Source organism: Clarias gariepinus, chromosome 6 (genome assembly GCF_024256425.1).
Source record: "Clarias gariepinus isolate MV-2021 ecotype Netherlands chromosome 6, CGAR_prim_01v2, whole genome shotgun sequence".
Classification (NCBI taxonomy): domain Eukaryota; kingdom Metazoa; phylum Chordata; class Actinopteri; order Siluriformes; family Clariidae; genus Clarias; species Clarias gariepinus.
The window spans coordinates 11,778,680-11,791,264 of record NC_071105.1 but is presented as its reverse complement, the minus strand read 5'-3'; the positions used below and the strand labels follow the sequence as shown (position 1 = coordinate 11,791,264).

Genomic DNA, 12,585 nt, shown 5'->3' with positions numbered 1-12,585 from the left:
GGACACTTGTCCAGAATAGTGGTGTTGTCTTGAATCTACTCTTGCTTTTGCTTAAGAAATGATCTAAACTTGCGTCCGCCTCCCCTATAAATCTCTGACAGAAAGCTACTTTAAGGCTAGTGTTAAGAGAACCTTGTCAGCCTAATGGCCCTTACATAATAAGAGACATCTTGCATGAGTGTCCAGGACCCCTTTTAACTCTAATTCCCACTTCGCAAGTCACTTCAGGGGGGATCTGTCACGGTAGCGCCACAGGAGCACCGAACTACACTACCCATCATTTGCAGCACGTCACATGCCATAATCGTTATTACTTGCTTCACCTTGATAAGCAACACTATTTAATTTCTAGTATTTTAAGCGTCTGGTTGTCAAGCTACTGTTATTATTGACACTATTGTTGTTATCAGGGCTGGTTGTTTTCATGTGTGCTACAGTATCGGTTACATTCTGTATATGTTTGGCCTAGTCTTCATAGTTCATATACATTGATCAGCTATTATACTAGCATCACCAAGTAAAATAAATAACACTGATTATACATTTAGGCATTTGGCAGACGCTCTGATCCAGAGCAACTTACATTTTTTTTTATCTAATTACACATCTGAGCAGGTGAGGGTTAAGGGCCTTGCTCAAGGGCCCAACAGTGGCAACTTGGTGGTTGTGGGGTTTGAACCTGGGATCTTCCGAACCGCAGTCCAATGCCTTAACCACTGAGCTACCCCTGACCCCATATACAACTATACAACAGTTCCAAACGAGCAATATGATTGGACAAGAGACATTTAGCTATATGTATCGCTCCCATCCCAGGTGGTCTAATAACCGTTAATTACACTAACTCTCGGTCGGAGCATGGGTAAAAGTAGGTCTGTACAGTAGGCTGTACTGACAAGAGAGCAACTGCCTGCCAAAAACCACATTCAAAACTAGTCACAGATGCTGTAGCCTCCCGCGGCCGGGGGCCTGGAGAGAGCAGATTGGCCGAGCTCCCTCAGAGGGGAGGGATGAGAGGCACTCTAGTGCGTCCACATCAATCGCAAGCAAAAACATAGAGTGAGTTACGCTGCTAACAACAGTGCGTGAGTGAGTAGTTCGGAAAAAAAAGAGGTTGGTTGCCAACTATTTGGAGGAATAATGTGATAGTCAGGAAAAATCCCAAGAGAGAAAAAAAAATGGTCTCAGAAACACTTTGCAAGAAAACACTTACGTCATCTTAAACAACACTTCCTTCAGAATCGCTTCTGGACCATTTGTGTTCTTTTATTTACGGCTACAAAGTTACCTAGATCCTAATTTGAGTTCCAAATCAATCTCTAATCCCAGATCAAGGGCACTAGTTGTTATGGAGGACAAGTGATTGTACACCCTAGATGGTACACTAGCTTCTCATTTAATGCTATTTGAGATTCAGCCCCAGAACCCCGACTTAAAGGAGCTGATATTCTAAAGTGGAATAAGTGGAAATAAAAAATTAAACTGACTCGATTTACAGGACTGTCCACCACCAAACTGTTTTATTCTCCTCATATTTTGGCTACATACAGTAGTAAGAATTGAAAACTACTTTCACCATTGTTGATTAAACTGTCCCAGCTGTTTATTTAACTGATTAAATGAACAAACAAATCATAATCTGTTGATAATAACTGATGGTTGTGGAATTGGCTGCGCTCTCGTGCCAATAACTGCATCACAGCTGTGCCGATGACCAGCACAACTGCACACCCTCTCATGTGATATTGCTTAATTATCAATTATAAACCAGTAAACTGGTGACAGGCCTCATGGGTACCCAAAGTTCAATGAGGCCTGTGGGAAGCAAAGGCCAAGTCTGTCTAGTTTAATCCTAAAAAAGCCAATGTAGCACAAATTTTAACATTTAAAACATATAAAATGCTTTGGGAAATGCATTATTTGGCCATACGTGTGGGAATCTGAGAATCACAACCATACAGTATGTGGCTCATCTCCAAACTGTTGCCATGAAGTTGAAGGCACAGACATGGATAGAACGTCTTTGTATATGGAGACTGTTCCAGCATGACAAAAGCACGGTTCATGAAGACATAGTTTGTCAAAGTTGGAGTGGATGAACTCCAGTGTCCTGCACAGATTCCTGACCTCAATCCAAGTGAGCCCCTTTGGGATGAACTGGAATACTGAGTCCTCACCTGACACCAATGCCTGTCCTCACTAACCAATCCCCTCAGCTACGCTCCAAAGGCTAGTGGAAAACCTTTCCACAAATGGGGAGGTTTTATTACAGCAAAAAAGAGAGACGAAAACTGGAAAGGGATGTTGAAAAAATAATACATGTATATCATGTTCAGGTGTCCACAAAGTTTTGTTCATACAGTGTTCATTTACTGATGCCATGAATGCAAAATAAAAAAATAAAAAAAAGCGGATAAGTTTTGTCAGGTACCTTGGGAAGCTCTTCGATTTGGTTAGCGTCCAGATAAAGCTCCTCTAGAGTGCGCTCGAAGCTGAAGATCTCCTTGGGCACCTGCTGCAGGCTGCAGTGCGAGTAATCCAGCACAGAGATGACCTCCTCCTCCCCGCGGAAGCATCGGCACGGCACCAGGCGCCCGATGATCTTCCTCTTGGTAGTCATCTCCAGACACTGCACTGTAAGTCAGAGAGAGGGCAACACTTAGCTTATCCACAGTGCAATACATTTTTCCCCCTAAAATGCCTTGTAGAAAGTGAAAATAGATAATTAAAGCAAACCTTACATTCAGTGTTAAACTTTTTCTTTTTTTTTTACCAACATGTTCAATGTCCTGCATACTTTGTTTAGTATTCAAAGTAAACAAGGCATGAAGCCAGTAGAGCATTACGTTTATGCACATGAGACAATTAAAAACCGCCATCAGGAATAGAGCTATATAATAGCTTTCATCGATTGGGCAGTGGCGGCTCAGAGGACTAAGGCACTGAGTTACTGATCGGAAGACTGGAGGTTTAATCCCCAGCTCCACTAGGTTGCCATTGTTGGGCCCTTGAGCAAAGCCCCTTAACCCTATCTGCTTTAGAGGCGCTGTATCATGGCTGACCCTCTGCTCTGACCCCAGTTACGCTTAACTTATACTGTATCGTTAATACATGGTCATGTTCGGAATTCATACGCCTTTTTACTTCTGTGCATGCTTAGAGTGTTGACGTCATCAGTCAGCACCAGCAGCGTCAGGATTTCATAGCAGAGCAATCAATAGTTGCTAAAAGGTGCTTTCTTTTTTATTCTGGATGCCAACAAATATAACCAACTAACTGATTGCCATCCTTCAGAGCAAAATTCCAAGAATATTTTTTGCAAAAATCGCGAAAATTGTTTGAAATGAATGAGCGTTCACGTAAAAATGAGGTGTTTTAACTCAGATGAAACAAGAAAAGAGAGATTGATATATGCATGCATAACCTTTCAGAGGACAGACATGTCCACATTAGAGTCAGATAAAAATCACTTGTAGTTACAAATGTAAACCACCATCAGGGCAGTGGGGGCTCAATTGGTTAAGGCTGTGGGTTAATGAATTACTGATAGAAAGGTCGGGGGTTTGAGCCCCAGCACCGCCAAATTGCTACTGGTGGGCCCCAAATCCAATCTGACCAAAAAATCGGAATCGTCCCATAGTTTCCTCTATGTTATTAGTTGCATTGATGAGACCTTATGATATAATTTATTGCTTAACGTCAATGGAAGTGGGTTAAGGCACCAAATTACTGATAGGAAGGTTGGTGGTTCAAGCCCCAGCTTCACCAGCAAGGTCCTTAACCCTATCTGCTCCAGGGGTGGCATGGCTAAAAGAATTTCACCTATTTAAATAATAATGATCGCAGAACACATTGAAATCTGTAGAAAAAGTACTGTGCAACATTAATTTGAATATTTTCTATACATTTTTTCCTCTTAGGATCATGCAGTGACTGTAATCAGTAGTGATTAATCAGCAGCCTGCAATCTTCTCATGCCACACATGCTGAGAAATGGGGTTCCATAAAAGCCAGCTGTGATGAATCAATGCTACATTTTATAACTGTCCATGATTCATAAATATACATAATGAATAGAGTGGATGTATAATCCATCAAAAAGTACACATCAGTAGTCCTTCAGACCCTGTCAATTAAGATGGCGGTTTTCCCTTCATACCAGAGTTTTAACTTTATATAACACATGCAATTAATGTGACATGTTGCTTTGCTTTAAATAACGCATTTTAAAAAAACTGCACCACTTGCATTAACAGTGGAATGTTTAATAAATATCACACATAAAATAATTTTAAAGGAATTAACTGTTTTGCAGTTTGTGTCATCCCTGTAATCATTAAAGAATCTTAATGACACTATGTTTCCTGACTGGCTTTAGTAGTTGATTTACAGTATTTCCTTTCACATTTGCTTCGCCATTCTTCAATGCATTACTTTCTAAAAAATGAGTTTAATAAAAGCTAGCCATGACAAACTGCCAGCTTTCATAACTATCCATGACAAACTTAAATGCAATTAACACTGGACATAGTGCGGCCTCAAGTCACAACCATATAACTGCAAATTGAGCTGCCAGCACTACTTAATTACTTGTCATCTGTGTCGTGGTAGAAAATAGCCGACTATAAAACAGGAAAGCATGATCATTTCAGTCTATAGTGGGCAAAAATCCAATCAGTCATGCTGCAGAAAGCGGCACTGGAACCGCACGCAAGGGAAGAATAATTGAACATTAAAGAAAACTTCTTTGAAAAAACGTGATTTTCAATATTTCTCAATTTGAGCAAAAGGACAAAAGCCATGATACTAAATTGGGTTCCATATAATAAAAAATAAAAAAGAATCAATAAAAAGTAACAACAAAAAAAAAGAACTAATCTCACAAAAACAAATCAGCGATTTATTTGACTTATTGGAAACAAGGTGACCCTCCTGGGATTTAAACAAAGTGCACAACACAACATCAACACAAAAACTATTTCTAATATAAATCAAGAACTTGTACTGTCACAAAATAGTGAAAGAACAAAGAACATCTATATTGAGGGATGTGCTAAATCCCCAGGGATGTTAATGTGAGGCTCTCTGAGACAGCGTGTGTTCTGGCATTAGGGAATAAGTGATAGATTGGAAAGCTAATTCCAGATGCTTTTGTTTTTTTACATGCAAAAATACAGGACTACAATAATTAAAACATGGCTTAGACAGAAGCACAATTATGGCATTGGTGAGATAAACAAATGTTAGGTTAAAACTGGAGGAAAAAGACAAGCACATTACAAGACCAAACAGCAGCCACCATTTACAAATTATACATCAGTTCACTAAAACATTGTGAATGTACAGAGTTTAAGTTTATTATTAAAGCATTTTGGGAGTATCACTGAACTTACTTACCAGTATATTTATTACATTGTTAGTACACTAAAGAGGAAAAAGACTCCATATCCAGGCATATGCAGCACTACAGCACTTAAGTCTTAAGTCTTTTATTACAATTATCTTGCAGATTTCCCATCAGGCATTAATAAAATGCATCCATACATCCATTCTTTTAGCCATCGAATGATCAATTAGCTATACCTCCATCCATTTATCCATCCAGCCATCTATCCATTCCTCCATTTCACTATCCATCTAGCCATCTTTCCAACCATCCTTTTAGCCATTCCTCCATCTACTCATCTATCCACCCACAATTTTGGCTATCCCTCCATCCATCCATTCATCTTTCCATCCATTGTTTTAGCCATCCATTAACCAATATATTCATCCATAAATCCTTCCAGCCATTCATAAAATTAAGAAATCTACCCATCCTTTTAGCCATTTAATCATCCAGCCATCTATTCACCCATCCTTTTACCTACTCATCCATCCACCTACTCATCCATCCATCCTCCCAACATCAATCCATAAATCCATCTGTCCAGTCACATATCCATATCCTTACAGTATATCCATTCATCAATAAATCCATCCATCCATCCAGCAATAAATTATTTTAGCCAACTGTCCTTTTAGCCATTCTACCACAGATCTATCCATCCATCCAGCCTTTTATCGACCAATCTGTTTAACCATACATCCATCTATCCAATCCATACCAACATCTATCCAGATATCTGTTTAGCCCTTCATCAATCCATCCATTCTTTATTGTAGCCATCCATCCATTCATCCATCAATCCATCCATCTACTCATTTCCAGATCATTTTCTGAAAATGAAACAGCTCCTTTTCCCTTTTTACCATTTGTATAGAGATCTGTGTTTAAAAGCACAACTCAGATTTTCCATTTTTCTGACATTACTTGGAAAGAAAAATAAATAAAGGAGTATTTTGCATAAACCCTTCTCTGGCTCTATTCTCAGCCAGGCCCAGGAGTTGACAGTTTTTAGTTCTTCTATACAGGAGACTGTACAGAACAGCAGCCTGTCAAAACTCAAAGTAAAGCACAGTGGATACTCTATTGTTAGCTGTAAAAAAGAACACCGAACTCTCTTTTCACTCCCATCCACTGAAAAAATATTGACACTGGATGTCATTTGTTTATGGTGGGAAATCTTCATGCATGTAAGACAGTCCAGATAGAGTACTGCTTAAAGAACTGTTGTTGTATGTACAGTAAAACATTACAGGCAGACAATAGATCAATTACTACTGAAATGTCTGAAAATATGAAATGCCATAAAACAGCTGGAGAAAAGTAAGGGGTAATATGCTCCATACTGTACATTCCAAGGAATTCCCTTTACCTAAAATTTAGACTTCCACAAAGAGGTGTATAAATATTGGTATTTATCCTTTTTAACACCCATGTGACTCAAAACCATGCACAAAATCACTTCTTAATATTTCTTGCTTAAAAACGAAATAATAAAAAACTAAACAAAATTTTTTTTTTTCCTCACAACTGTGAAAATGGATTTATCTCATTTTGCAGTCCAAGCCTCCAACCATGTGGTAGCTGCACGATCAATAAAATCAATGCAGATGCAGGTTAACTAGGTTTTGGGTAATGTTCACATCAAACACACACATAACCGTTGCATCATTTTCCGTGGATGTTTTGACTATTTTAGAAACCTTTTATCTTTTTTTACAGTCTACAGTTTTTACAAAATGGTGTGAAAAAACAGAAAACTGGAAAAGAAAACCAGTAGACTGAAACAGCTCATTGATGAAAGAGATCAGAGGAGAATGACCAGACTGGTCTAATCTGACAAGAAAACTAAAGAAACTCAAATAAGCGCTCTTTACAACTGTATTGAGCAGAAAAGCATCTCAGAATGCACAACTGGACGAACCTTGAGTTGGTTAGGAAACAGCAGCAGAAGATCAAATGAGGTTTCAATCCTCTCAGCCATGAACAACAATCTGAAGCTATCAGACTAGCAAAACCTGAACAGCCGAAGACTGTAAAAAGACCAGGCGATGGTTTTTGCTGGTTGATGCATGCTGAGATGATTTTCTGCTCACCACATTTGTTAAGAGTGATTGTCTAAGTTACTATATCCTTCCTGGTAACGCAAACCAATCTGGCCATTTTCCTCTGACCTCTCTTATCAGCAAGGCATTTCCACCCACAGAACTGTCAGTTACTCAATGTTTTTCACACCATTTTGTGTAAACTCTAGAGGCTGTTGTGTGAAAATCCCAGGAGATCAGCAGTTTCTGAAATACTCAAACCAGCCCATCTGGTCCCAACCACCATCTCACGTTTAAAGTCACAAACCTCACACATTTTGATATTTAGTGTGAAAATTATGTAAAGCTCTTGATCAGTATCTGCACAGGTTTATGCTTTGTACTGCCATAAATTGCACTGTTTAAAATTCAAATGAAAGATTCATGATGTAAACATGCACACAAAAATTGGGATAGAGAGAAACATCCTCTTTTACCCCAGGAATATTATCCAAAACAAAGAGAAGACTTAATACTTAATCAAGGCTACAGTAAATGGTCATTCCTGCATATGAAACCATTATTAGCTGGAAGTGCTTTAAATATACAGTGGTACCTTTTCATACAACGTCCTGCCTTTAGAATTTTTGGCCCAATGGACGAAAATTTTGTACGAAATTTGCTTCAGCATACAAAGCATTTTCATCATACGAGCGAACAAACCAAATCGAATCAAGCAAATCTTTGCGTCCGCATCAGTATTTGAGCTTCAGTGGTATGGATAAGTAAAAAAATATGTACATTTTTTATCTTATTCATTCCCTGCAATCTTATAATGGACAACTGGTAAAATTTTGGTATAAATTTCTTCGAAAAACCACTGCTGAGTAAAAGATGACTCTCCAAAAAAAAACTATTTTTATGCAAGGTTCACTCATCCAAATGAAATGCATCCAAATGAAATCCTCGCTTTAAACTGAAGCCTAATTTTCCTCCGTTTTCAACATCTCACTATTAACTTTCTTTACCTAGTCCAAATACATCAGGATGATATAAAAAGCACAGAATAGCATTTTTTCATACAGGACAAAAGCAGAGGCTGAAAAGATGAAGCTATCCAAATAAAAGTAAGATAAGAGGGCAAATAGTTCACACTCCGCAATGTGTCTCTCACCTGTTTCCAGGTTCAATGATTTGGCACTCTGTAGGTGTGAATGTGGAACAATACTGGAGCCAGCTAGTGTGAGTTACACACACCATAGAGTTTTCACACAAACGCATGACTTCTGGTTGCTTCAGCAAATAAAGGAACCATTAAAAAGTTTAAAATAGTAAACAGCAAATGCATGCATTCTGTATGTTTAGATATTTCTATTAATGTTTAAGACATTTTATACTCAAAATATTCTTCTTTTTTTTTTGTTTCATTCTAGAGTGCTTTCCAGAGTCTTTATCACTACACGTCCTCCACCAATGGCTTCTATTTGTTACTTCCTTTCGAAACGCTTACTAGAACATATATCTTAGACATCCAAGAGAGATTCAAAAGATTTTTTTATCTGCCATTTGTACACATTTGAACAGCATGAGTGCACTGGAATTTTTTGTGCAGACCAAATTTTTTAACCTTTTTTTTTTTTTTAGAAAAAGTTTCTAAAATTTTTTGTTCACAAAACAAACTTTGTTCACAGTCCCAACACACAAACATTTTCGAGTTACAAACGCCTTACATTGTTCGGCATACACTGTGCATTCCAGAATGTCCGGAAGCAAGCATAAGTGCAGCAGTGATAAAGAAGCACCAAGCAATAAGACACACTTAAGACAAAAGTGAAAATAATTGAGAAAATGGAGCGAGGTGAAAAGATGGCAGACATTGCTCGTTCTTTTAACATGAATCGTTCAACCATCTGTACGATTCTAAAGAACAAGGACAAGATCATGGAACATGTTAGTTTTACAGTATATTGTGTATAGCCAACTGTGTTAGTACTATATGCTAGTACCTAGACAATGCTTTTTGGACTAAGAACAAATTGGACTTACAAACGAGCTCTCGCAACAAACCTCGTTTGTATGTCGGGGACTTAAAACAGAAGTCATGCTTAACAGCCATACTTTCCTGTATAATGCAGTATATAGTAGTGCTGATTCACCACTATGATGCACACTTTAATGCCACACTGCATCTTTCACTTATGTACTGATGCAATTGAATAAGTAATTGATGTTGCACATTCCCTAGGTATAACATCATATAGCTTTAATCCTTTATGTTTCTTTTCAGCATGTGTAGCCTATGACCTTAGAACCTGATGAGCTTTTCTTTTTGTTCATTTCACTGCTGAGTACCCAGGGCAAGTTATCACCTTGTACCCAGAACTCAAAGGCACAGCCAATACCCCACTATGTCACACTCATCCTCTGGCCATTTTCATGCACCAGCGTGACCTTGATGGTTTGACAGATTCCCCCTAGCCACAGAACCACATCACATACGCAAACATCCATTCTAGATCTTTTCTTTTTGGACCAGAGTGTTTTTTTTTGTTTTGTTTTTAGAAAGTAGTGTAGAATGTACAGTATATCAACATTATTACAAGGTTTCCTGACAGCACACCTCATCAGCCAATACCGGACATAATAAATAAACTGTGCAAATGTTAATATTGTTTCATATTCATGATGAGATTCACTCAATATGTTAATATTATTCCTTTGAAAATGGAAAACATTCATATGTTAATGCTGTTACTTATTGAGAATAAAAACTACTTAACATCTTGAAAGGTTTCTTTACTGAGGTTGAAAATTACTTAGTGTGCTTTTACTATATTATATTAAGGATAAGATCAATTGATAGGAATTGTAGTATTATTTTTTCTTTAAAGATGTCCATAGTCGCACCTTCGTTGAGGCTGTCAAATGCGTGCTTTACTTTCGAGCAAAACAAGATTATTTTGAAGTGGTGTTGTACATTTGTACACTGTAAATGTGTACACTGGCTGCACTACGGGAAGAAATTGAAGTATTCTGCAGAGTAATCCCTGTAGACACTCTAGTTAATGTTGTTCATACTGTAATTGAATTGTAACAAAAAAAATAATTAAAAGTGTATAGTAGGAGTGTCTATTGCATAATTCAAAAATGACAGACAGCTACCCTTTGATGTTTATATAAATTTAGTAATCAAATTTATATATACTGTATATATATTTCATGTTAAAGTGTATACATTGTTTAATGGAAAAAGCGACTCTTGTTATTCATTCAGGTATGCTTGTGCAAACATAAAGTTTACCTGTTACGCCAACTTGTTCCTAAATAATAAAGCCACTTATAGTACTTCCCAAAGAATACAAACAGAAGGTCACTGAGCCATCATTCCCACATAGGTGAAACTTGAGAACCCCAACTGGACATTCTAACCTGTATGAGCAGACAGACTTATTGATATACTGTAACATCAATACCAGAGTTCTGCCACAGCATGAGACGACTGAACTATTTTAAGCAAAAGCCCCATTATATACAGTACAAACATGATCCATTCATTCATACTGTATGGCAAGTCGCAGAAAGTGGTTACAAGGAAATCAAGATCCTGCTTTGAGGTCATTCCCATGAAAACTGAAAAGGTTTCAGACATTTTAGAAAAAGTTGTGCATAGTTTATTTGCTCTTAGGGGAAACCATCAATCTGTGGTTATAGAGTAGACCTAGAAGATGCTTCAAAACATTGTTTACACCGCAAGATAAAAGCTTCAAGCCTAGGGTTTCACACGCTAGAAAAAAAATAAATACACTTGCCAGCACACAACCAGTACATAGAGATTATTATACATGAAGAAAATACTGGATTTTTTTTCAGCGACTGCAATACACAGCTTTAACAATCTCTAAGCTCTTACGAACAAAAATAAGAAGCATATTATAAGCTATAAGAAATGTCTCATTTTTATTGAAGTGCAATTCAGTTTATTACTGTCATTCTTATTACAATGGATGCTTTTTTACAAGGATTCGTGAACATTATGGGAATGTGGGAAAGATTCCTTTAAACCCATATCCATACTGTATGTGCTATGCAATCACTCGTCGGCTGGAGCGATGGGGGCCTGGAGCCTGAACCAGAGAGCTCAAGACAGGAAACACCCTGGATGGGGTGCCAACCCCTCACCGGGCACAAGCATGCACAAACACACACAATCATACATCCTGACTGATGGCAGCCCATCCTTGCATAATCAATGCTTGGAGTTTGTCAGAATTTCTGGAGTTTTGTTTGTCTACTCACCTTATAAGGATTGAGCCACTTAGTTATCACTTTTTCCTTATGGCACGGTGCTCCATCATGCTGGAAAAGGCGTTGTTCATCACCAAACTGTTCCTGGATGGTTGGGAGAAGTTGCTCTCGGAGGATGTTTTTGTACCATTCTTTATTCATGGCTGTGTTCTTAGGAAATACGGGCAATTTGGAAACACCAATCAGCATGTCTTTGTACAGTTGGAGGAAACCTGACCGCCACAAAGCACAGAGCAAACATGAAAACTCCCCACACACAGAAATTTAAATCTCCAACCCTGGAGGTGAAGGTAATTCTTCCCCCCATGATCTAACTGTAGCCATCCAGGCAAGATCACAATTCTAATTATCTTCAAATAAAGTTACAGAAAATGATGACAATCGTTTCCAACAGAGCGAATAAAATGCCACATGTCTCAACACAAATACACTGGAGGAATCGCTGACAGAAGTGAAGCATTCTGTTTTCTGCCTTAATAACTTTGAAAAGCCTTTCTTTCATTTTTATACAAAGAGTGAAGAATTAGCACATGCTAATTTCATCTATTGAATTATTAGGATCATAATTCATCTAAAGACTTTGGTTAATTACTAAATTTGACAAATGAATTACTGGAATTATTATCATTATTTCAGTTGTTTTACTGCTGGCTTTAAGTGCAGGCATGTCAAAATGAGGAGACTTGGGGCACGAGGTGGGGTACACCCTGGATGGGTGCCAATCAATTGCAGGGCACACACACATACTGTACACACTCTCACACATGCATTCACACACTACGACCAATGTTGGGAATGAAAATGAGCCTAATCTGCATGTCTTTGGACTGTGGGAGGAAACTGGAGTCCCCGGAGGAAACCCACCAAGCA

At 38.1% G+C, this 12,585-nt stretch overlaps 1 protein-coding gene across 15 annotated transcripts in view; it reads right to left on the bottom strand.

Annotated features, from left to right (window-relative positions):
• lrrc7 (leucine rich repeat containing 7) overlaps nt 1-12,585 on the bottom strand; it is a 149,168-nt gene that overhangs the window by 47,596 nt on the left and 88,987 nt on the right. For all 15 annotated transcript variants that reach the window (XM_053498268.1, XM_053498265.1, XM_053498270.1 and 12 more), the window contains one exon: nt 2,432-2,634. In XM_053498268.1, the coding sequence (XP_053354243.1) occupies nt 2,432-2,620 (189 nt within the window). In that variant the 5' untranslated portion in view covers nt 2,621-2,634. The remainder of the gene's footprint in view (nt 1-2,431; nt 2,635-12,585) is intronic.